General features: G+C 39.6%; 1 protein-coding gene across 2 annotated transcripts in view; it reads right to left on the bottom strand.

Annotated features, from left to right (window-relative positions):
* The window catches only part of LOC124167583 (nephrin), a 952,155-nt gene that overhangs the window by 16,443 nt on the left and 912,797 nt on the right, over window positions 1–22,915 (bottom strand). The window contains exons 11-13 of one of the 2 annotated variants that reach the window (XM_046545556.1): window positions 18,770–19,255; window positions 16,277–16,291; window positions 12,758–13,141 (exon numbers count right to left, since the gene is read on the bottom strand). In XM_046545556.1, coding sequence (XP_046401512.1) covers window positions 12,758–13,141; window positions 16,277–16,291; window positions 18,770–19,255 — 885 coding nt within the window. The remainder of the gene's footprint in view (window positions 1–12,757; window positions 13,142–16,276; window positions 16,292–18,769; window positions 19,256–22,915) is intronic. The other variant, XM_046545557.1, reaches the window with a different exon arrangement.

The following is a 22,915-nucleotide window of genomic DNA, read 5'->3' on the forward strand; positions in this document are numbered from 1 at the left end:
GTTTTCAAATGCTGTCTTTGCCTTAGAATCAGGGATTAATTTCTGCTCTCGTAGCTGTCAGGTGATCTAGTGCCTTTCTTATCAGCCAAATATTTTCCCCAATCGGGAATATTACCCATTACAAAGTAATATGTCGGATCTGCCGAGTGAGACGGGCTGAATCTTAGTTAAGCCTACACCCCCCGCCGCCCGCCTATTGAGGCGATTTGTTGGATAGCATGCAGATGTAGGTTCTGTAAATGTTGATGATACTCACTGATTCCATTAAAAACACGAAAAAATAAACTTAATGATTCCGGAGCCACTTGAGACAGTAATTAATGAAATTTGACATCGGAATGAATCAATGCACTTCCAATTTTGAGGTCTAACAGATGAAACCAGTCGTGTGAAAAAATCTGCGAAAGTAACTAAACTTGTTCGAACCTTATTATAAATGATTCCTTCCACCACGTTGTAGCTGCAAGGTTTGATGAAACCAATAGCATAAAAAAAATTTAAAACGTAATTTTCAACATTTACGGGTAAGAATACGCTTGTGATGAAGCAATGACTGTCTAAATGAATTCGAATCAAATTTTATTCTGCTTCGTTTAATAATAGTACATATGGAACTCCCAGTGGAAAAAGTAACACAGTTGTAATCGCTTTCTGACAGAGGGAGATATAATCTCCGCCAAAATTAAGCTTTTACTCGACCGAAATTAATATATTGCTCGGTTAGCAATATCAAAGGTCAATCTAATGATGAGACAAAAGACGCTCTAAAATCCGTTTGAAAGGAGAACAATAGCATCAAAGAAAATTGATTAACTCACGCCAGAAACGTTTTTTGCGACACATAATGACGCTTGGATTTAATTCATGTTCATTTTCATTTATTTCCAATCAAAGCTGGTAAGCCATGTTATACCCACGGTTGCTTGCTCAAGTCAATGATGCAACCATGCTAAGGGTGCTTTTCAAAGCACCGACAATCAAGTTATCACTATTTTGATTTGACATGAATATGAATAATAGTGATCTCATGAGACTGTTTTTAGAAATGCATGCAACTGAGGAAACATCTAAGCATTTATAATGATTACCCATCGAAATTTGAATAGTGCTTATAATAGCGAGGTAATTACCGCGACGAAGATCGCCAGATGTCTCATCCGTTGGAGGTAGTGCGAAAATTATAATGAGATGAGATCACTACCCGTACTTTTTAAGTCGACTCGAAGACTACTCGTACTCAGAATGCATTTAAGCTAAATCAGTACATTCTTAATGCATTTGTATACGCTCGCACTAAGCCAGAAGACTCTGGTATCAACCCTCTCCTTAGTCATATTTCCAATCTATGAATATTGCCTCCTATTCAATACAGACATCATATCGTCCCAGACCTTCAGTTTCTTTTGGAGTGTCCAGATTCGAAATCGGAGAAATGTTTGGCATCTCAAGTCAATGTCGACGATTTTCATCGACCTAATGTACCCTTTGTTTTACGTCGCTCAGCCTCGAGGAATATCAAATGAAAAGCCTGGAGGTCAGGAGGGCTCATTGGTTTTCGGGAAGAGATGAGTCAAGTCGAGCGCGTAATGTGACGCAAAAGGGAATCAGCGGAAGGAAGCGGAGAAAGAGGGAATTTGAAGAAGAGGAAATGCGGCGTGGGAGGGAAGAAACGAGAATGGGAGGACAAGGAAAAGCGGCATCGAAGAGACAAGGAAGGATTCCAACTGAATGCTTAAAGTATTCAGTAAACGTAAGGGATGAAACGCTCCACGCTTGAAACATTGCCATCCGTGGCCACTTTTTTTCCATTAACGGCAATTATTTATTTCAAAAGTACAACTGGTTCAGGCGTTTTGTGGTGGCAGTTCGACATGTTCGAATGGAAAAGTGCAACTTTTTTCATTTTAATATTTAAAAAGTGTTGGAATTTTTAGACGCTCGATTGGAAAATATAAAATTTCCACATATTCTCAACGGTTTAAAACCTGACTTATATCCGAATGCCAACTGCAGTGCTTATTGGAACCCAACTTCCCCCCCTCCTTTCTCCACCCCTTCTCCCCAACAACCCCGGCCTCCATCCTACCCTAAACACCCCCTCCATCTCGCCTTTAGCCCCTCCCCTACTCTTCATGAAATGAGTACACACTAAGCCTTGGGTGAAATCAGTTTGCCAGTTGCCTCACCCACGAAAATGGCACTATACCAGGAGTTTTAAGTGCTAAGACGTGTCAGGAGGACTCTTGTAAAATAATTGAAAGTATCAAGACGTGCATTTCACCCGTATGGTTATTTTAAGTGCTGCAACGTTAAAAAGGGATCGACCGAAAAAGGGATCGATAGGGAAAGATCGCCCAATAACATCATCGATCCCGTATACTCCGGTCGAGGAGATAAGGCACTACCCCTAGTGGAGAAAGGGCCTATCAACCTGTGATGCCAGACACTAATACGTAATCATGATTTCTGATTTATTTACATTGTTGTTTAAACCCGTGAATATCAACTTTCAAATCCTGGCCCTGAATCATAGGAAAAACTTTAACTCAACGCATGAAAAGCTTTTTTTTTCAAACAATTTGCGAAAATTTAATGAATTCCTGGGCTAGAAAGTGAACGATAAATATTTGTAAAGGATAAACAGACTATGAGGGACATTCTCTTTGTCAATTTAAATATGAGTTAAACATGATCTCGAGTAAGATTTATTAAATTTTTTCACAGAATCTCTTGCTGTATTGATTCAATTTAGATACGATTCTTTGTTGCTAATAGTAGAGGCAACGATAATTATTATTTTTTAAATACTCTGAGTTATTGGTAGCACCCATCAATGGCTACTTGAAAAATAAAAAAAAATAAAAGTACTTTATACTGTGTAACTGATGACCTAGACGACGGGAATATGAATTTATTGCACTGGCTAACATTTATCTGCATCACAAGTTTGAACACTATTAAGCCAGATTTAGTTTGTTTTTTTTTACATTTGAGATGCAACCAAATATTGACAAATGTCTAATCTATAAACCCATAAATATCAATATAATACTGTAACTTTTCAATGAGCCACTGTAAAAAGTAAAGCTGAAGAACCAATGGGAGGGTAAGCGTTCTCTTCAGAAAACAGTCCAAGTTGACACAACGCCGCGCGCATATCGCCTAAATACACAGTGCTTCTTAACGGTTGTGAACACAGTGTTACTATGTTGGGAACGCCAAAGGTAAAATATAACGAAGCTTCACTTGGCATGTGTGAATGTAAATCTAGATATAACTCGGTGTAACCGCCTCCACTAGCGACTGGCGGTGGGTGTTAGTGTACAAGCCGTTTACTTTAAAAGCAAGGTGCTCGTTGGAGTGAATTCTCTGCCTAGATCCACCTAGCATTTATTGAAGTCGTTTGTACGGGGCGAAAATGAATTCCTGGCCACTAGCGAGGAAACAGTAATAATATTTGTCTCCGACAATTAATCGGGATTAAAATGGAAATATTCCACTTGTAACACGTATGCGCGATGCAACCTTTGAAGGGAAGTGACGCGGAAGAGGCGGACTTCGCAGCGGCGGTTTCATTTGTCAACGTAACATTCGCGCGGCTCAAACATCGGACGCAGACATCAGTAGAATTTCAACAGTCGTTTATCTCGATTGAAAAATATCTCTCGTTCGGTACGGAAACAAACAGAAATTGGAGGAAAAAAACAAAACACTAGCGCGACGCGTCATCAACGGTAACACGAGCGATGAAATGGGGGATCTGATGGTGCGTCTGGATTATAAAGAGGGATAAATATCTTGTCGTGAAAGCTTATTAAACAATTGTGCGAGCCCCGTTTTGAAGTTTTAATTAGACACGGTAGTGAGTAAACGGACTTTGCGTGAGGCATGAGTTGTTGCAGTAAAAATATAAACGGTGGCCTTCCGTTTAATTCATCATCCGCACGAGAGCTGTGTTATGAGCGGGAAAGCGACCAGCGGCGTTGATTGCGACTTGGACGGCAATGGCAAAATATTAACGGCATCTTAACGAGCCAAAATAGCGTTTAATTAGGCTTGATTATCATTAATACTTGCTCAGTCCTCTCCGTTAATTGGCTATAAATTAGGCACGCGCGGAGAGATAACTAACTGGATGCTAGCTTGGATGCGCATTCTTCATGAATTATGTGCCGCAAGAGGAGTTTGATTTTAATTGAAGTGTCGTCCATTAATTCTATTAAATTCGAAGTTAATCACTTGAGAGTGGAAACCACACACGGCACGCCTAACTATCAGATGGCAATTAGCCGCGAAGGCATCACGGAAATTAAGTCAATTGTAAACGATAGTACCGGAAAAGTACGTGTGAATAGAGTGATAATTTTGGCTGTATTGATTTAATCATTTTTCGCATCCGCCCACTCTACGAATTAATTCCCATATTTATGCGGCGTAAATATATCCGAAGTGAAATATTTTATATATAATCACAAGCATGTGGCAGCACATCCATAGCTCAGTAGGAATTAAATATCAATCTCTACTTTTGTGCCACCAATACGTTCTCGCTCGAAACTTTCGCATATTCCAGACTGATGAAAATTAAACGGATATTTAATGATGAGGTGGCAACTCCTGTAGTACGGTCTATTAAAAACAATATACCAATCATAACAAACGATGAAAATTTTCATACAACAATACTGGGAATAATAGGCGCAAAATACTTGAGCAGGTGAAAAAAAATCCTTCAAACCGCGCTTCGTAAGATATTCGCCAATGACGCAGATCTCGGACTCTTCCCAGACATAGACTCTTCGACAGCATTGGCATCGAAGGCAGGTCATTTGGCTCGCGGTTGAAATCCACGAACGCGATCAGTATGCACCGCAGCGTTCCCTCAGAGAATAATGTGTTTCAGTTTCTTTTTGCTTTGGTGCACAACGAAATGGAACGAGAGACAGAGACGCATCGCCTCAACAAAGCATAGCTAACTGTTGACCATAACAACGATTTCCTTCCTGACTACATCCAGTTGGCATACGCTGCTGATGACCATCACCATAGCAATAGATCGCTGGCCGGCGGCGAGGGACTGTCCGGCTATGGGGTGAATATCACTCGTTACAACACGAAACCTCTCTGCTCTAGTAATTCTTAGCCTGGAAATAATCCTTTCGCTTATTTTAGCGATCTGCAAAACAATTTGGAATTATGTGACAGTTCGCAATGTATTAACGATAGAACTCGTCCATTGACATGTAATAAAATGAGCTGCAAGAAATATCAAATGGAAATAGTTGAAATCTTTTGTAGAAAATACTACGAGCATGCGCCATGTCAGTGCTGAAAAATCCTTCGGTGACTATGGTTCCTATTCAAAACTGAACAATTGGTTCTTCCGTGTTATTGTCTCATTAATATACCGCAGAAATAAGGCTTAAGGATAGAAAGAAAACTGTAGTGGAATAACTCTTTCGTTTGATATCGCATCTGGGTTTTATCGTGACGGATTTGCATGTGCAAAGAAAATTTAAAATAACCTACTATCTAATAAGGCAAAAAGATGAATTTTCCGAGCATTGAAGTTTGATCACACATTAGAAAATTTTTTCTCCGTTACAACAGGACTGTCGTACATTATCGTTTCCTCTTCAAGCAAATTATTATAAAATATTCGCTCCATTATATATCAAACATGTGCCTTCAATAGCCATTAATAATCATTTTACAATTAAACTGAAAGTGAGGCAGTACTTGAAACACTTTCTGCTGAATAGTTAATGCTCACTCATGAGAGTAAACATTAACCTCACTTAACCGGTATTTTGATTTTGACTCACATGACCGGTAATTTTTGTGGTTAAATAATCGCTATAACCTTCTTAATATTTTTATGGTACAAGAAATAGAATTTCGTGCTATATTTGATTTTTATAGATAATATGAAAATTTAATCTGCATCACAAAAAGATGATTTCTTTTAAATTTGAGATTCGGGCAAATATTACAAGGATTCCACTCTGTAGACATGGAAAATTTCAAGGTGCTTTGCTTAAGCTTTTAACGAATAGTGCATCTGAATATGACACATCCGGGAGAGCTGAGCAATGCGCTATTTTAAATCCAAGTCCCTGTTGTTGCATTCTGCCTTTGGCGTTTCTCTATTAGATTTGGTAATTTGCAAACAAGTTTCCCTGGAACGTTTCCTTCTGGAATTATCCATCTCAACAAATTTCCTTGAGCTTTTGCGGCTCAATTAATAATTGAGAATATTTTTTTTTGGACCATTTGGTTTTTACTCAGCCTAAAACTTACTTGTTACGCCAACATCGTACACAATTTTCAACGTTACCGGCAACACTGCAGGAGATGCTGCTGTTCCTGCGGAATGCAGTCACGTTCACCATTATAGTAAAGCAAGGAATAAACTTCGGGGAAGTAATTGCATTCACGGTGGCGAGGAAACGTTAACCTTGCATCCATTTCGTTTCGTGCATTATGGCCGGGTGTAATGGATGCCATCTTCGTCAGTCGCAGCTCCCACGTGGGCACGAGGACACGAAATTCCCTACGCCTTCGGTTATGGGAGCATGCTCGGGCGATTAAAATTAGAGTCTTCATTACCTTTTCACCATAAAACACAGATTTTATTTTCAGAAAGAAGACCTTCCCCTATACTTTACGCCACACCTAATGCGGTACGACTACATGTAGTGAAAAGTGCACATACAGGTGTAGATGAACAGCCGTCCCCTCTCCAAACAGCCAAAAGACGAGAATGTTGGGCCGAAATTAGCCATGGCGTTATCGACCAATTAGTGGTATATGGATTGTGCGTAATAAAATCACAAATTCATTTCCATCAAGAACGCAAGAGACATTCAAAGGTGGTGACGTCGCACGACTGACCATTCAATGCAGGCAGTAAAAAAGCTAGACAACCGAATTTGAGGAGCTTTATCGTCTAAACGAAGCAACAAAGCAGCTAAAAGCAAAGGAGAGACTGTTTATATATATTTCTCGGGTTCTCAGCCAGGTTAATGCATAAAAGAATTAATCTGGCTGAGAACCCGAGAAATATTCATCAATAAAATTCACCAGGAGAAATTAAAACCGTTTGAAAGACTGTTTGTTTACGTGTAGGATCATGTACATTTAAAAATTACTCGGCTCCACGGTACACCTTAGACTTAATTAATTATCAAAAAGTGCCCCTCTTCCACACGTAAAGCCACGCTTCCTAACTATGAGCGTACCCCTATTCTATGCTTCCACAACTTGTAGCTTTGAATTAGGGAAGATTGTCCTATTCCAAAGTAATTGCGCGAAACAGATTGTTTATATCAGAGGTAATTAACCATTTGCAGAGGTCGGTCAACTGAATGGGTGGTGGTCGTACTTGCGCACATTATTCATAAAAAAAGATTGGTGAGCAGGAAAAACTTGAAATGTTTTTATATGGCATAATTGTAGCAAATTAGAAGAAAACCAAGGCTTCGAAATGAATTTAGTCAGGTTTTTAAGATGCTGACATTAAAATTGCACCATTTCTGTCGCTCAAGTATTTCAAGGCCCAGCCATAACAAAATTTCACGGCTGATCCATAAAAAAAAACCAACTTGCTGCATCCCAGAAGTGCCTAGTTGTCTCCTTAAACCTTTCCAGGATTACTTCAGTATGAGAAAAACGTATCATTCGCGCTCGAACGAATCAATGCTATCTCGTGGGAGATCACTGTGTTAATTATGGCGTACAAATTAAGTTTTAAGCAAAGGCACGTGATTCCGTTTTTGGTCCAGGGGACTTTTTCTCGTCGCATTAATCTAAAATCCAAAACCCTATACAAAATTTCGCACATCCAGGCTTTAATGTCTATATTCAATCATAATCTTTCGTTTGTTTAGAAAGGATACTGTGCCATCTCGCCATCAAAAATTGAAGTAAATACCTTACCTCTATCGGTAATTTACATCCCTTTGTCAGCTCAATACACTCAGTCGCGTTTCACCCAGTGTTTCATTGGCCCCCATTTAAACATGTCGATGCAGAATAAAAAAACAGAAGAGACTCGCGCAGCGCACGCCGGAGTTGCATTCCTGCATCTCCTACATCTACATCTACATCTACAAATTACCCTGCGAGCCACCTCTAGGGTGTTTGGCAGGGGGTGATCAATCACCAGCATGTAGCATGCATTTGGACTCCCACATGCACACCACACCGTCCAAGAAACGTCCCGTATAATAACAAACTATACTACTATATGCTGTTAGAAATAGAATATAGAATAGAAATTCAGAAACATGCAGTAAGTTTTACATAGGTTAGTAGGCTACACTACAAGTCATGTAATCTATTTACGCGTTCTATTGCTGCCGTTATAATCTCTTATTGATCGTGGAAAAAATGACATTCGGAATCTGTCTGTTCTGCAATCTATCTCTCTTATTTTATTTATATGATCTGATCTTCCGTAGTACGTTGGCGTCCGCAAGATATGGTTAACTTCGTCAGAAAAGACACTGCTCTTGAATTTATCTAAAAGGTTTAGTCTATTTTTCAATCTACGGTCCGACAGAGATTCCCATCCGAGTTTATCTAAGAGGTCAGTTACACTAACAAGACTATCGTAACGACCTTTCACATACCTGGCAGCTCTTCTTTGCACGCGTTCTAACTCTGTTATTAAGCCTTTTTCATGAGGGTCCCAAACACTGGCAGCGTATTCCAAATGTGGTCTAACGAGGGAAAAGTAGCTAATTTCTCTCACTTTGTCGTCGCACTTTCCTAATATTCTTTTGACAAAACCCATTTTACGATTAGCTTGACCGGTTATTTCTCGAATATGTTTATTCCACGATAGATCATTATTGAGTCTAACCCCTAGATATTTCACAGATTCAACTGCCTTTAACTGCGCGCCCCGAATGACATAGTTACGCTGTAGGGAGTTATTCTTCTTCCAGAAATTCATTACGACGCATTTTTCCAAATTTAATTCTAACTGCCAAGCATCGCACCAAGCTTGGATAGCAGCAAGGTCATTCGTTAGTTCATCTATATCTTTGCTGGAACGAATTTCTCTGTAAACTACAGCGTCGTCTGCAAATAATCGTAACTTACTCTGCACTACTTCGCCAATGTCGTTTATATAAAGAAGGAATAGGAGTGGGCCAATGACACTACCCTGAGGAACGCCAGAAGTCACTCTAACCTCATTGGAGACTGCACCGTCTAATACTACTCTTTGGACGCGGTCGCTCAAAAATTCTCTAATCCAGGAAATGACATCTTCGTCTAGACCATAAGATTTCAGTTTTAATATTAACTTTCCGTGGGGTACTTTATCAAATGCCTTTTTGAAATCAAGAAAAATCGCGTCTACTGGAATCTTGTCTTCCCCGGAGACTAAAATATCGTGGGCGAAAAGCGCTAACTGAGTTTCGCACGATCTGCTTTTCCTGAATCCATGTTGATTTCCCATTAATAAATTTTGCGCGTCTAGGTGTTTCATTACCGAGCTGACTACGATGTGTTCAATGACTTTGCAAGAGATGGACGTTAAAGATATCGGCCTGTAATTAGATGGCTGTTCCTTGTCTCCACTTTTAAATATAGGCGTTACATTAGCGATTTTCCAGTCATTAGGTACTTCGTGTTGCTTGATGGATTTACTGAATATTAACTGCAAGTAGGGGGCAAGTTCTGAGGCTAGTTCTTTATATACACGAGAAGGGATTTCGTCTGGACCAGGTGATTTATTTGGACTAAGCGATTTCAATATATTTTCTATTCCGAGCGTACTAATGTCAATAGCTGGCATCTTATGAATACAGGGATTGTCATCGGTCCCGGGTGAGTTTTCGGAAGGCTCCGTGAACACGCTCTTAAAGTAGGAATTTAATAAATTGGCTTTATCGTAACTGCTTGTCAACACATCTCCATTGTCGTTTCTCAGCGAACATACGGTAGATCGTTTACCTTGAACTTCCCTAACATATGACCAAAATGCTTTTGGGTTATCCTGTAACTGCTCTACTAGTGTTTTTCTTTTAAAATTCGTGAACGCATTCCTGAACGCTTCCTTCGTGGCGGCTTTAGTCATCCTATATTTTTTAATTATTAGCTCGCGTTCATTAGCGGATAAATCCGTGCTGACTTTTTTCATTTTAGCATGACACGCTCTCTGTCGCCTCAATGATTTTCTCACTTCCGCGTCGTACCATCTCGGTTCGCTGCCTTCTTTTACTATTTTACTAGGGATGTAGCTATTTATTCCCGAAGTTACGAGCGAAAGAAAAGCTTTCCAAGTATTCTCTACATTTAACTTTAATACTGATTCTTGAAACTCGGGGAAAGCAATTTTCATATGACTCCTCCGTCTCTTGCTAGCCCCTCTTTGGCTCCCATCATCGCATACCGGTGCTGCCCTCTCGCGTCTGAAGCCGACGCGTATACATGAAAATAACTCCCTCTATAGAGAGCTCTTCCCACTAATCCACTCACTCACGCGCGCGGCGCCGTCTTCGGAGATTATCGCTCCGTCCTCCCCCACTCCTACCGCTTCGTACACTGGAATGCACGCAATTTAGTGCATCCCGACCCACGTGCAAAATTTTCAACGCTTCTCGAACTCGAAGCTCCTTTTTTTTTAACAACAATCTTCTCCTTTTTTTATTCGTAATTTTCCCTTCCTCCCGTATACTCGCGGAGGAGACTCCCTTAATGAAAGTTCAAGCCGAGATGCAGGCAACCATCTGTATATGATTTTCCTAAATTAATTTTTTCTATCTTATCTCGTTATTTATGCCAACGCGCCGCCGAAAGGAGCCTACAAGGTTGAAAAAAATAGGTGGCGAAACGCCGTATAGCAATCGCCTGAGCTCTCGGCACGGGATGCATAAAACTCCTTCCTTGGGGAAAGGAGTAGGGCACGTCTGGCTACGGTGGCGCCGCGCGCGGGGGAAGCCCGAGCGAGAACAAAAACGAAGGATTGGCGATAATGAAAGGGCTCGCGATGCCCAAACTAACTTTTTCGTTTTTCACCCGAGTAGAAAGTTACGGGGGCATAAAGCGGCGGTGGCGCCGGCTTTCGTGACGGGTAAATTGGGAATCACGACGGCGAAAGGTTAATGACGGATTAATCCGTCGCTTGCTCCCGTTGAGGACGGAAAACATCGCAGCGATCCACCGAATGATCAAATGAGGGAGTTGGCTTGGTAATCACAAATTCGGGCCGGCCTCCGTCGGGCGATTCCGACTCCGAGGAGCTCTAATTTGGCGATTGACTTTTCCCAATGCTCTTGGCGATCGCGGGTATCTGGGATTTTAATTAGCACGCTCTCATGACTCAATGGCTGACTATTCTTTTACACATCATCTTCACTGATTCGATGGCAATCAAGAAGGGATCCAAATAATTATGAAGAAAAGTATCCGCATCATCAGAAACAAATGAATTCATAATTATTTCCCATTAAGTAAAATTGAATTTTGCAATACAGGTGGCTAACGTAACACCCGGCTAATCCTTTTAGTTTTAAACGGTTCTCAGATGTACTATGAGTGGGTAGTTTAAAGTTGACTTAAGTTAAAGTTTGAAGGATATTTCAGAGGTTGATGCTGGACAATTAATCTGGTTGCATTCCATATTGACTTGTGCAACAATGTTTCAACTGCGCTTATGTAAGAGAAGGCCAGTAAAAATAAAATAGATAATGCATGAATATATGTTTCTATCCGTGCGTAGATATTTTTTTAGAACTTTCAAAATATTTCCCTCACTTAGAAAGGTACTTAATTCGCAGTGACACTTCATAGAGCCCTCACTGGCTAATAAATTGCATCGGAAGATATTTCACTTCATAATTTTCACCGACAAATGCCGGGGCTCAACCATAGTTACGTCATGATTCCACATTTTAAAATTTTGTATCAATCACCTTTTTACCCTTCTATTTAGTGGCACTATAATATATTTATAAAATTCAATGTATCGCTACACCAGCATTTTATTAATCAAAGCCAATCTTACTACCATTAAAAATTTTCCTATTGACTGATATCGGTGACGTTTGAATAATTATAATAATGAATATAATTATCTGTGCTACCCCTGGGACGTTATGTTACCCGCAGTGGCATGGAATATTCCCAAGGAAGACAACTACCTTCGATGGCCTAATGGTCATTATCTCGATGGACAAAGCGGCATAGGTACCGGAATCCTGGGTTGACCCGCGAGGATACTCAATGGGAAAAGTTCATAATACCATAGAGTAAGACTACTTACTCTATGATAACACCTATTCCCGAGCACCGAGGGTGAGGGAGGAAAAATTAAAGGATAGAATAACTGGCGTCCTTACTAAATTTTTATATGGTTTGGTTTTAACCGTTTTATCTCCATTATTTCATAGTTTTATCGAGTTTTTAATCGATATTGGTCGTTTTTGCATTGCTGCTATTCAAGTTATTACATTAAAAATAAATAAACATTCATTTAGGTTTCAACCACAATTTAGTGTACATCACATGGAGTTTGGCGTTTTTATTAAGGTTTTTTATTTTAATTAAGTGTCAGGAACCCTCGTAAGAGCTCTTAGTGGTATCGCGATATCGCAAACGCCTCTGGGGATAAGGATAAGAACGGATTAGGAATCTGGAAGCCATTTGGGTGATGCGGCAATTCCAAATTTTCTTTTCCTAAAGAAATTGTTCTTCATAATAACAAGGTACTATCTGGATGTTTATCTGGAAATGTGACACTCACCCCTGGCGCTTCCGAAAGTGTCCACGAGGATCGTGTCGTCCCCGGCGCCTCTGCTCCACCGCACGGACGATGACGCCACCGACGTCCGCTCCTCTGGCGCCACCGTCGCTCCGTCGATTCGGAAACGGACGCGTGGCGTCGCGGTGGCCGTCGTCTCGAGAGCGACGCCGAAGCCGGCGGAGGCGCTGTCGTTGCTGTCGGCGTCGCGCGTCGCCTGGTCGCTGCGCGCAGAGGACATGTTGGAGCGCCTCCTCCTGCAGATCAAGATGGCGGCGAGCGCAAAGATGCCGCAGAGGACGAGCGATGCGGCGGAAATGAGCACGCCCAGGACGATCGCCATTGGTTCCTGCTGGATGACGTCACCGGCTACTGCCGCGTCAGAGTCTTGGTGAAAAAGAAGAATTCGTTAAGGCTGATTTTTTGGAAATAAAAAAAGCAATGATCTCACCGCATGAAGCGTGAGATTCTGGTGTCGACGGGTGAATAGTGGCGTTTACAGAAACAGTTTCAACTGTTCCCGATAATTTAACGCGAATTATCAATGTGGCATTTGAGCGACTTTAAATTACAATGATTTTTTTCCCTTCTTCGCTCTTTCTTTTCTAATAAGTTCTCTTTATTCAACCCGGCAGAAATTACTAAAGTATGTATAACAAGATTAATACAATAATGAATTGGAGACGTAAGCTTCGAAAAAGCTTCTGAGGAACTACTTCTTTTAAATACAATGAGCGTGGTGGCTTGCTGTTAGTTACTCTAAGGAACGATATATGGCGTCCAGGATGCATTAATTTTTTTGTAAACACCCCAAAGCCACAAAGGCCATTTTTCTTTAATTTTGACTGAAAACTCGCCTCGCTTTGAACATTAGAATCAACACCCATTGCATACGCTAAAAGGAAATTTGTATACCAAATATAGGTGTTCGAGGCATAGATTGAATGAGGGAAGCAATTTACTTTGAAATGCATGGATGTATGGGACAGAATCTACAGCAAGCGCGGAGCAACAAATTTGCGGAGAAGTAACGTCAGAAAAAAGGTGAATAGCTCGAGGTTCTTGCTTGAAACCATATAATAAGGCCAACTGCGAGTGATTAAGAGGCCAAAACAAGTTCGCATGCCATATAACTGGAAGAGGAGAATGATCGATATAAGATGTGAATGGAAACTTGATTACGGCAATGAAACAACGATGAAAAATAATTAAAATAAGAATATTGACTCATAATTTCCCTTATATGATAGCAATCGGAAGGAAATGATGTATTCAAGCATTCGGAAAGAGAACGTCTTTGTATTACGACCAAATTTCTTTCGCCAAGTTATCAAACTAAAAGTATCTGGATGCAACAAACACATATTTCAAATTATGAAAGATTTATTTCCAACACTTTGGACTCTCTCTATCAGTTGGAAACAAAGAGTAAGACTGGAAGTAAGATGAAAATTTCCACACAGAAAGAGTTTTATCTACAATAAAGTTCCTTTATACCTACATCTAAGTCTATTTGAAGTAGAAGCAAACAAAAAGATGCTACGGAGATTCATGCAGTAATATTTTCATTTATCCTCAATAACACCCACGAGTAGGAATATAAATTATGCACTAACTTCCGTTTTATCAGGCCTTTAATAAACTTCCTTGAGCCTTCAATCGTAGCACTTACGTATTGAAAGAAGGGCTATACACTCTCATACATTTAAACAAATAGAAGAAAACTCTCTTTGGTTGGTGATTTTCATAAGGAGCTGGGTCAATGTCAAGATCTAATGGACAAGACGAAATGAAATTGATAGTATCTTTCTAAGAAAATTAGGTAAATAGACCTAGAAATATCTCATAGTACCACCATGCAAATCAGCTATGTGTCGCACTGACTGTAAACGAAATTGTGGCGCAAAAAACTGGTGAAAGTATCAGTGGCTCATATGCACATCACCGCCGGACGCAGGGTAAGTAGCATAAGGAAACAAGGACAACCATAGAGTTGCCTTTCCTTTCGTTTCTTTTTTTTTACAATTTGAAAGCTTGCATGAATCACAAATCTCTTCCTAATGAACATTTTACAGAGATTGATGTTTCAGTAATCTAGGTCCCTATTCGCGATTCGAAAAATTTACTTCCCTTGGTCAAACCCGATTAAAGAACGACAAAAAGAGGAGATTGAATGAATCACTAGTGTTGAGATACCAATTAAATACTGATAAATCTTCACGTATCTTCAGTCTGAAAAAATCTTCAATTAGATGAAGATTTTTCCAGACTGACTCATAAAATGGACGATGGAAACGGAGGTCAGGAAGACAAAAATTATCGAACAATTGCGGTGTTTAGTATGAGCACCCATATGATTGACTGTATCGTATTTACTGTTCTTGTGAGGATGGCATTTGAATATTAGTCGTATGCATATAACATCCATGTGAATGGAAAAAGGAAGAAGCAGTCTCGCTGAAGTCGGAATTCGCACCTCGCTATCCTCTTTGCCAAGCAGGGTGTAAATTTTTTGCCCATGTACAAATATAAACGGCAGTGACACCCCAAATGATCAAAAAATTAGCAGAGCACAAATACAGCATTGGTGACGGCGGTTTCGGCCTTGAATTTTACTCGAAGTGCTCAATTTTACACGAAAGAGCATAACGAAGATGTTTTACAAAAACGAAAACTTATTAGGAAGCCTTGTAGCGTAGTATTTAGAGTCTTATTTATTTATTTCCCACTTCCCCGTATACAGCTCAGAATAAGCCTTTACAACGGGTGTTTCAACATTAACAACAGAACATTACAACTTCCATGCCCTGGATAGAGACCTATCCTGGCGGGATTCAAACCCATGACCTACGGATTGGCAGGCGAGGACTTTACCCCTCCGCCACCGAGGCCGACTATAAAATCTAGAGCCACAGGTTAAGACCTTCGAAAGCACCCAAGCCAAATTCTCAAAGAGGTAGGTGACAGAAGGCAAGGGACACTAATTGGCAGTGCTTTTTTCGCACGTGGGAGCCTTAATTTCGGATGAGCTCTACCCTCACTTAACGAAACTTCTGGCTGAGCTACTGAGTGAGATTAAAAATTAAAAATTTCATATAAATCCGGTATTGCATAGTAAATATCTTTAGCAAGGTTGTTTCAATTCATAGGTATATTTTGTAGTCATATGCAAGAATATATTTACATTCACAAAATTTTTCTGCAATATAAAAAAGATACTAATTCATGCATAACAGCCAAATAATTAATTAAAAAAACAACGAATAAGAAAATTAGATGAAAATATTACTTTAAACTTCGAATTCTATATTTCGATTCCTCTACGATTGTCAAGGAAAAAACGAACACAGCCAAGGCGCTAAAAATTATATCGCTAAACCTATAAATATATTACTATTCACTAATAGCCAAGCTTTAAAAAATCTTTTCAACATTACTCACAGGTATTTAGATACGCATAAATATAAAATACTAGCCAGCAACGACACACGGGCAACCGAAATATTAGACCTCCATACTTACTATTCCTTTGTCCCACTGCAGAAGAAGTTGTGTTTGGAGGAAAAAGATAATTAGAAGGACAATTTTAAAAACAATTTTTAATGGAAAATAACGTGGAATATTTAAATAATCAAAAATAAAAACATAGTTACACAATAAATTTAGCATACTCAATAGATCATTTTGTAACGGAGAAAGATGCATTTGAAATATTTAACTACATCTCCAGGGGTACTAACTGGGAAGGGTATTTTCAATCACATAGTATACAGAATAGTACTCGGTAACATTGAGGATACTGAAGCAATACACCAATGCTATCTTAAAATACTCTTAATAAGTAATTTTTACTTTGTATAGTATTGCCGGAGACAGCTAAAAGGTATTGTGTGAGTATAAACTGCAAGTACTTTTACTGCTGACGTGATTCATAATTTACGACTTCATTAAGTGTTTTTTGACGTGACTTGGTGGAAGCAATTTCGTCTGCATGAAAAAGTCGGCCAATATTTAAAGGCGAAACTCAATGCTTGGGCCAGCTCTGAAAAAGGATTGGACTCGAGTAAATCTATTGTATTCAATTTAAATTAGGTCAATTGTGGGTAATTATAAAGCTCTATAGTGCACACAAGATCAAAGTTATACACAAAATATAGACCGTGGAATTAATATATATTATAAAATATTTATTCACCAACGCCTGAACTAGCATTAGGCTTATTTGACCACAAAAATTCTGAACGGATAAAAGCCTAACAACATTTTGGAGGAATATGCACCTATTCTCAGAGAAACGCAGGGTTTAAAATAAAATAAAAATGAAGTTTTATTCCCAGGCATGTAATTATCGCTGTTACTATACTTCAGCGCTTTCCAAATATTTATGATACGCAATGAATCCAATTTATTGAAAACAATTACTGATATGGATTAGATGTTTGGCTTCTCCTTGAAAATTCACGGATGACCCGGTTCTCTAGATTATTTTGCGCTAGTAAAACACAGGTCCAGAAGGTTGTTAAGTAATTCAATTTTGTGGCGGATAAAAAAATGGAAAAGAAATTCACTATATGCTTGAAACAAATTGGATTCAAGTTCTAATGGATGGCACGCTGATTGCGTGAGTTTCAAAGAATAAATTCGCTCCGACGATTTTCCCATTTTAAACTATAATAGGCAATATTCTCATAAAGGTCAAAAGTGAAGAGTTTAAAATTTTATTTTCAAATAACTATATTTCTCATTGATAAAAAAAATGGATGGATAAATTTTACAAATATGCACATCCAGTTATTTCGATTGAGGGTCGGAAAAATTTTTGCTTAGTTTTTAAGAAGGTGTAAATTCTAAAAGCCCAAATGTTCAAAATTTTAAAAGTGAACTCACGGCATTATATGACCTTCCGCTGTAATTTTTAGAAAATTGTGCGGAAATCTTAACGAAACGTTATTCATGGATTTCTTGACCCAAACGTAAGAAGCAACCGGAAACGTCATTTTCCAGACTGTTGCTGTGACAAAATGACTATGTGCACTTATTTGAAGGAACGGTCGTTTACAATGTATAGACAATGATCAATCAATCAATTAGCCGCTAAACATTTAGGCCAAATTTCAATCCACTTTGGGGTAAACTAGACGAACTTAAATCTCCAGTTTCCGGAATGGATGTGATCATATTTTTCAGATTTGGATGAACTATCGACCAAAAGAAGACGTAGAAAGGTGAAGGCTTATCATGGAAATTTATGATATTTTGGGTAAATTTCATACATTTGACTATTTTCAATCTAATCAGATAATTTAAAGTAGTGTTTAAAAATTAAAGAGGGGATAGTATCCTTTGGTGTATCTGTTGTTAATGCATTAATAATGCACACAACGTAACTTTCTAAATCAAAATTTGAGTTCTTCGTTAACGCATTTCATCCTCCATCATCCTATAGTCACAATCATTCTTTAGGCAATACTTTTATATGCTTTATCTTAATATCTTTAATATAATTTATCTATAAATCTCATGCATCCCTTCAGCTCTAATCAAAAAGTAATTACAGCACTAACGCACATCACATATCTAGTTAAAAACTTTTAAAGCACAAGTTTAAAGTATACGTTCTCTATGCAAGGATTTTAAACATAAGCACATTAGAAGTAAGGAGAGGTTTCACAAAGTAAAGCCTGAAGTTATTAGTTATAAGCACATTATCCTTAAAAACCACTTTTAACCAAATAGTGTAGCTTACGTTGATAAAATAATATTCAAAGACCAAATAATATGGCCATACGTTAATTCCGTGTCATTACGTCTCTATAGAAAGGTTGGTGCAGCTCCGTAGTAAGTTCCACCAGCCCTGCGTCGAAACGTCGAAAAACGTGACGTTACTTACGGAGACCGCTGACATTAAAGTGCGCCTTGTTTACCCCCAAATGTTTTGCTCCAGATGATGTACTTGAGTCAATGCATAGTACTAGTGTACTTTGGTGGTGCTCCCTCCTCGTTTTGCACACTCACCAGTCATGGTCATGGCATCCCCTCCCGGGTGCGGCTTCGAGTGGTGCGCGTTGGGGGGTGCGGAGGGCTGCACCCGCGGTATCACCACTGCCTCGCTGCGCCCCTTGGCGTTGGCCGCGTGCACCGACACGTCGTACGGGCGACCCGGCTTCAGGGCGTCCAGCGAGAAGACGGGCTCCGCGCCCAGGGCACGGTACACCACGGTGGAGGCGTCGGGGTCGGCGCCGAAAGGGCCCGACGGCCTCAGAGGGGCCACGCCGTCCTGCTGCTGGCGCTCCTCGCCACTGGCGCCGGCGCCCAGCTCGTTCCCGGCGCCCATGGCCTCCTCCTCGTCCGGAATGGATGCGCCGGACGGCGTCACCTCGAGGACAAAGTGCTGCGGGAGGCCACCGTCGAAGCCGGGGGAGCAGGAGACGCGAAGGCCCACCACGTCGCCGTCCGCCATGCTCTTGATGAGCGAACAGTCCTCGGGCGGCTTCGGAGCTCCTAGACATGTAGGTGGAAATTGTACTTTGAATTGATTTGGGAGTGTTGGGGACCTTCGGCCGAGCGGCCAAAAGAATAATGAATGGGGAAAATGGAACTTATACCAAAATTAACAACTAAATGCTTAATGTAAAACTAAACAGAATAACAAAGGAATAATATCAGAGTGTGTATTTCAAGTAATTAGAATGGACATGTTTCAATTTATTAAATATATTGCTAAAAAAACTCCTGTAGTCTCCAAGGTATGCTCATCCAGAATTCACAAACTTCTTATGGATATTTTTCTATGCTTGATACACTCTCTGAAAGTAAAAAAAACATTCTTCCGAGCATGCGTGCCGGTCACTTTAACAGCATCCAGGGTGTGTTACTCCAAGTACCTGATAAAAATGGCGTTGTAACGATTCTCCAAATTCCCTACAACTGATTTCTTTCCCCAGCAGACTATTGTATCTTCCAAAGTGAAAACCACTGTCGAAAGACGCGGACACAGGAGCTTGGATGCTGTCAAATCGGCCTCCACGAGTGTTCTGAAGGATTTTTGGATTTTTTGCTTCCAGTGAGCGTAAGAATTCTGAAAAAAAACTAGCTTGGAGAAGTGTGTTGTAACTGAAGGAGTATACTTTGGAGACCACTATAGTTGAATAATTATACCACCAAAATTTTCTTTAACTAAATTTATCCTAATAATTTTATATACACACCATGTATTCTGAATATCAAAAAAATGTAACATATAGTGAATGCCAGTAACGAAAAATGTAAATATAATGAATAAAAATTGGAAAAAATATATTTGGAGTAGCCATAAGAGTATGAGGTTGAATTTAAAAGTAATAATTGGCTAAATAAAAAACTGCCGGAAAAATAAATATAATTACAAGGAGGAGAAATGATATGAGCCTTCTCAAAGTTTTGCTCTGAAAAAAAATTGCATTTGGTTACGACATTTCAGACAAAATGGATAATGAAATGAGCTTGATTAAAGCTGGGTAAGTAAAGATGAAATTCTGGCTCTCCCTATGGTTTCAAGATCGCGGCTAAACTACCAGGGTGTCCGTCCTCCTCAATTCAATCGAAATCAGTGAAGAATAGTTGCCTGGAGTACAACCATACCTTGAACTGCGTACTATTAATACTTAAATTAAGGTGTCATATAAACGGCGGAGTGTAAATAACGCAAGAGAATGGATGAAAGGTAAGAGATGGATAGAGACCACAATAAAGTTGCGGGCATTCGTTTAATAGGCCAAAATAATGAAAGGAGAAGAAAGTAACAATGTAAGCAACAATTTCATGTTTAGTGCAATAGCAAAATGATAAAAAAATAAGAATAGATTCTGATTAAACATGATAATATATGATGCATAGCCAAAAGAAAGAAAAATATTTCGAATGAGTAATGATAGGGTAGGAATGAAATGAAAATAGCTCCACGGAGAGGAAAGGTCATCGGATTCATACAAAGAGCTAAGTAGAGTTGAATTGTAAACAATGATAGGGAATCAACGGAATATAGAGCAGGGGTAAAAAATCATTTAAGATGGCACTTTGCAGGAGTTAGTTAATAAATTGGGTGAAACGTTTGTGCCGCGACATGGTATGGGGGTCAATGTTACTGAGAATAAAACAAGAGGTTAGGGAAAAGATATCCAAAAATGTATACGAGAAGAAATCTATGTACAATTACTGTGGAGGAAATGTATAAAAACCATGAAACAAAAGAAGGATAAAAATGAGGCCTATGTTCTTAAAAAATATAACAAATTCATAATTATGATCGAAAATGGGAAATGTATAATCAGAAGCTCTCTAGTCTAGTCTCCTAACTTAAAAGTTAGTGGAAGAATGTGGAAGATTTTAATCCTCGTCTTCACTTATCTTCCCCATACATCCATCGAGTTTTTTTTGTAAACTGCGACTTCGGGTGTAGGCCAGAAGGCTTTTGCTGAGAATGATATGTCAAAAACCTTACAATTTTTCAGAATAATTCTGCTACAATTTTGGACGAACTACTGGTGGCGATGTTGACTATAATTTTCCGCTATAAGGCTCCCACTTTCTAAAACTTTGATGCATCACAGGGGCTGGCTTAGTTTGTGCCAGTAGCTTTACTTTTTTTCCTGACGAGCCATTTCCTTCGTCATTCCCCGTCGCTACCTCTCGCTTCTCACAAATGCGTCGATTATTTTCGACGGCAAAGTTTCTCCCCTTATTTCCCTCCACTGAATGCATTTCTTCCGAGTCTTTCGCCTGCAGCATTTTTGCACCTCGACTCCCAGAAGCGTGTCTTCCCATTGGTTGGTCCATCGCCACGACTTAACTTTTCCCCGTGAAATGGACCGAGCGCAATTTGCAGATAAGTTACCACCTCAGTCTCCAGAGGGTTTTCTTCCGTGCGGAATATTTTCATTTCTCGCCGATTCACATCTTGAACGCACCACTTTTCCCATTCATTTATACGTGTCGTCTATTTTTTAGCTTATATTTTCTACATGGCATTGTTTCACGGTGAATAGAATCCTAATTGTCTTATGAAACGACATCAAAACGTAGTATTTATAGAAGTCAAATCACTATCCACCATCACATTGAAATACGCTTGCGGTGTAGCTTAGCGTAAGATTCGCTATCAAAATAGAATAGAAGGTTATAAGAGAGTTAGCATAGTTTTTCAACTATTTATTTGGCCTAAAGAGGAAATGGATACAAGGAAATGTTGCACATCGGCTCCTGCGCGTGTGGCCAACCTTGAAATGGAAAAAAAACCAAAAGAGAGATGTTGGATCTCGATAGCTGAGAACGACCTGAGTGTCTTCTTTCACGATATTTGTTTTATTATTACTATATATTGATTGATATTTGTCTTATTTCGCGCGAAGCTAATATTTATTGAACAATCAAGAATAGATGTTTTTCAGGGAGGCGCGTAGAACATTTTTGAACTCCACCATATTTCTAGGTTCAACAGAGAAGAAAATAAAATATGAGAGATATTTTGCCGAACGGATAGGTAAAGAAATATGTATTTTCCCCGTAGAGTGAAGGACTTCAATAAATGTTCGGCGGAATTTCGTTATAGCATTTCCTTTTTATTTGTTTGATTATTCTTGGCTAACCCCCCCTCACTCGGCTATTAAGGCGGCTTATGGGGTAATATATAGATGTAGATTTCATCTTTCAAAATTTTATCTCAGAAAAAAATATTTCGTCAGTAATTTTAGGGTTGACTAACCGGTACATACTACACTGATACCCATGTATATTTACAGCCACTTCGCCCCACGCATACTCTAATATTATGTGCCAAGTTCAAGGCATAACTTCTTGAAGAGTACCTACTAGCATTGGCGGAGCAAACTCGGCGAGTCCTGAAAGTTAAACGAGAAAAGCGACTTGCGTCGGAGCAAAGGAACGTAAAGGAAGGTAATGGAGTAACTGGAATGTCCACAACTTTCTGAATAGATTATCGCCGCTAGTTTGCCTCATTCAGGAATCGGAGTTAATACTCTTCTTCGGGCCAAAGGCATAAGAGGTGTGGAAAGTTCCCGTGTGCCCATTCCGACGAAATTCAAAGGTTAAACAGAGGCGCTCGGGATCTGAACTCTTCTTGCTACTAGTGGGAAGTGTTTGTTTGCGCGGCCCTGGAGATAGAAG

The sequence above is a fragment of the Ischnura elegans genome, chromosome 11, assembly GCF_921293095.1.
Source record: "Ischnura elegans chromosome 11, ioIscEleg1.1, whole genome shotgun sequence".
NCBI classification, from domain to species: Eukaryota; Metazoa; Arthropoda; class Insecta; order Odonata; family Coenagrionidae; genus Ischnura; species Ischnura elegans.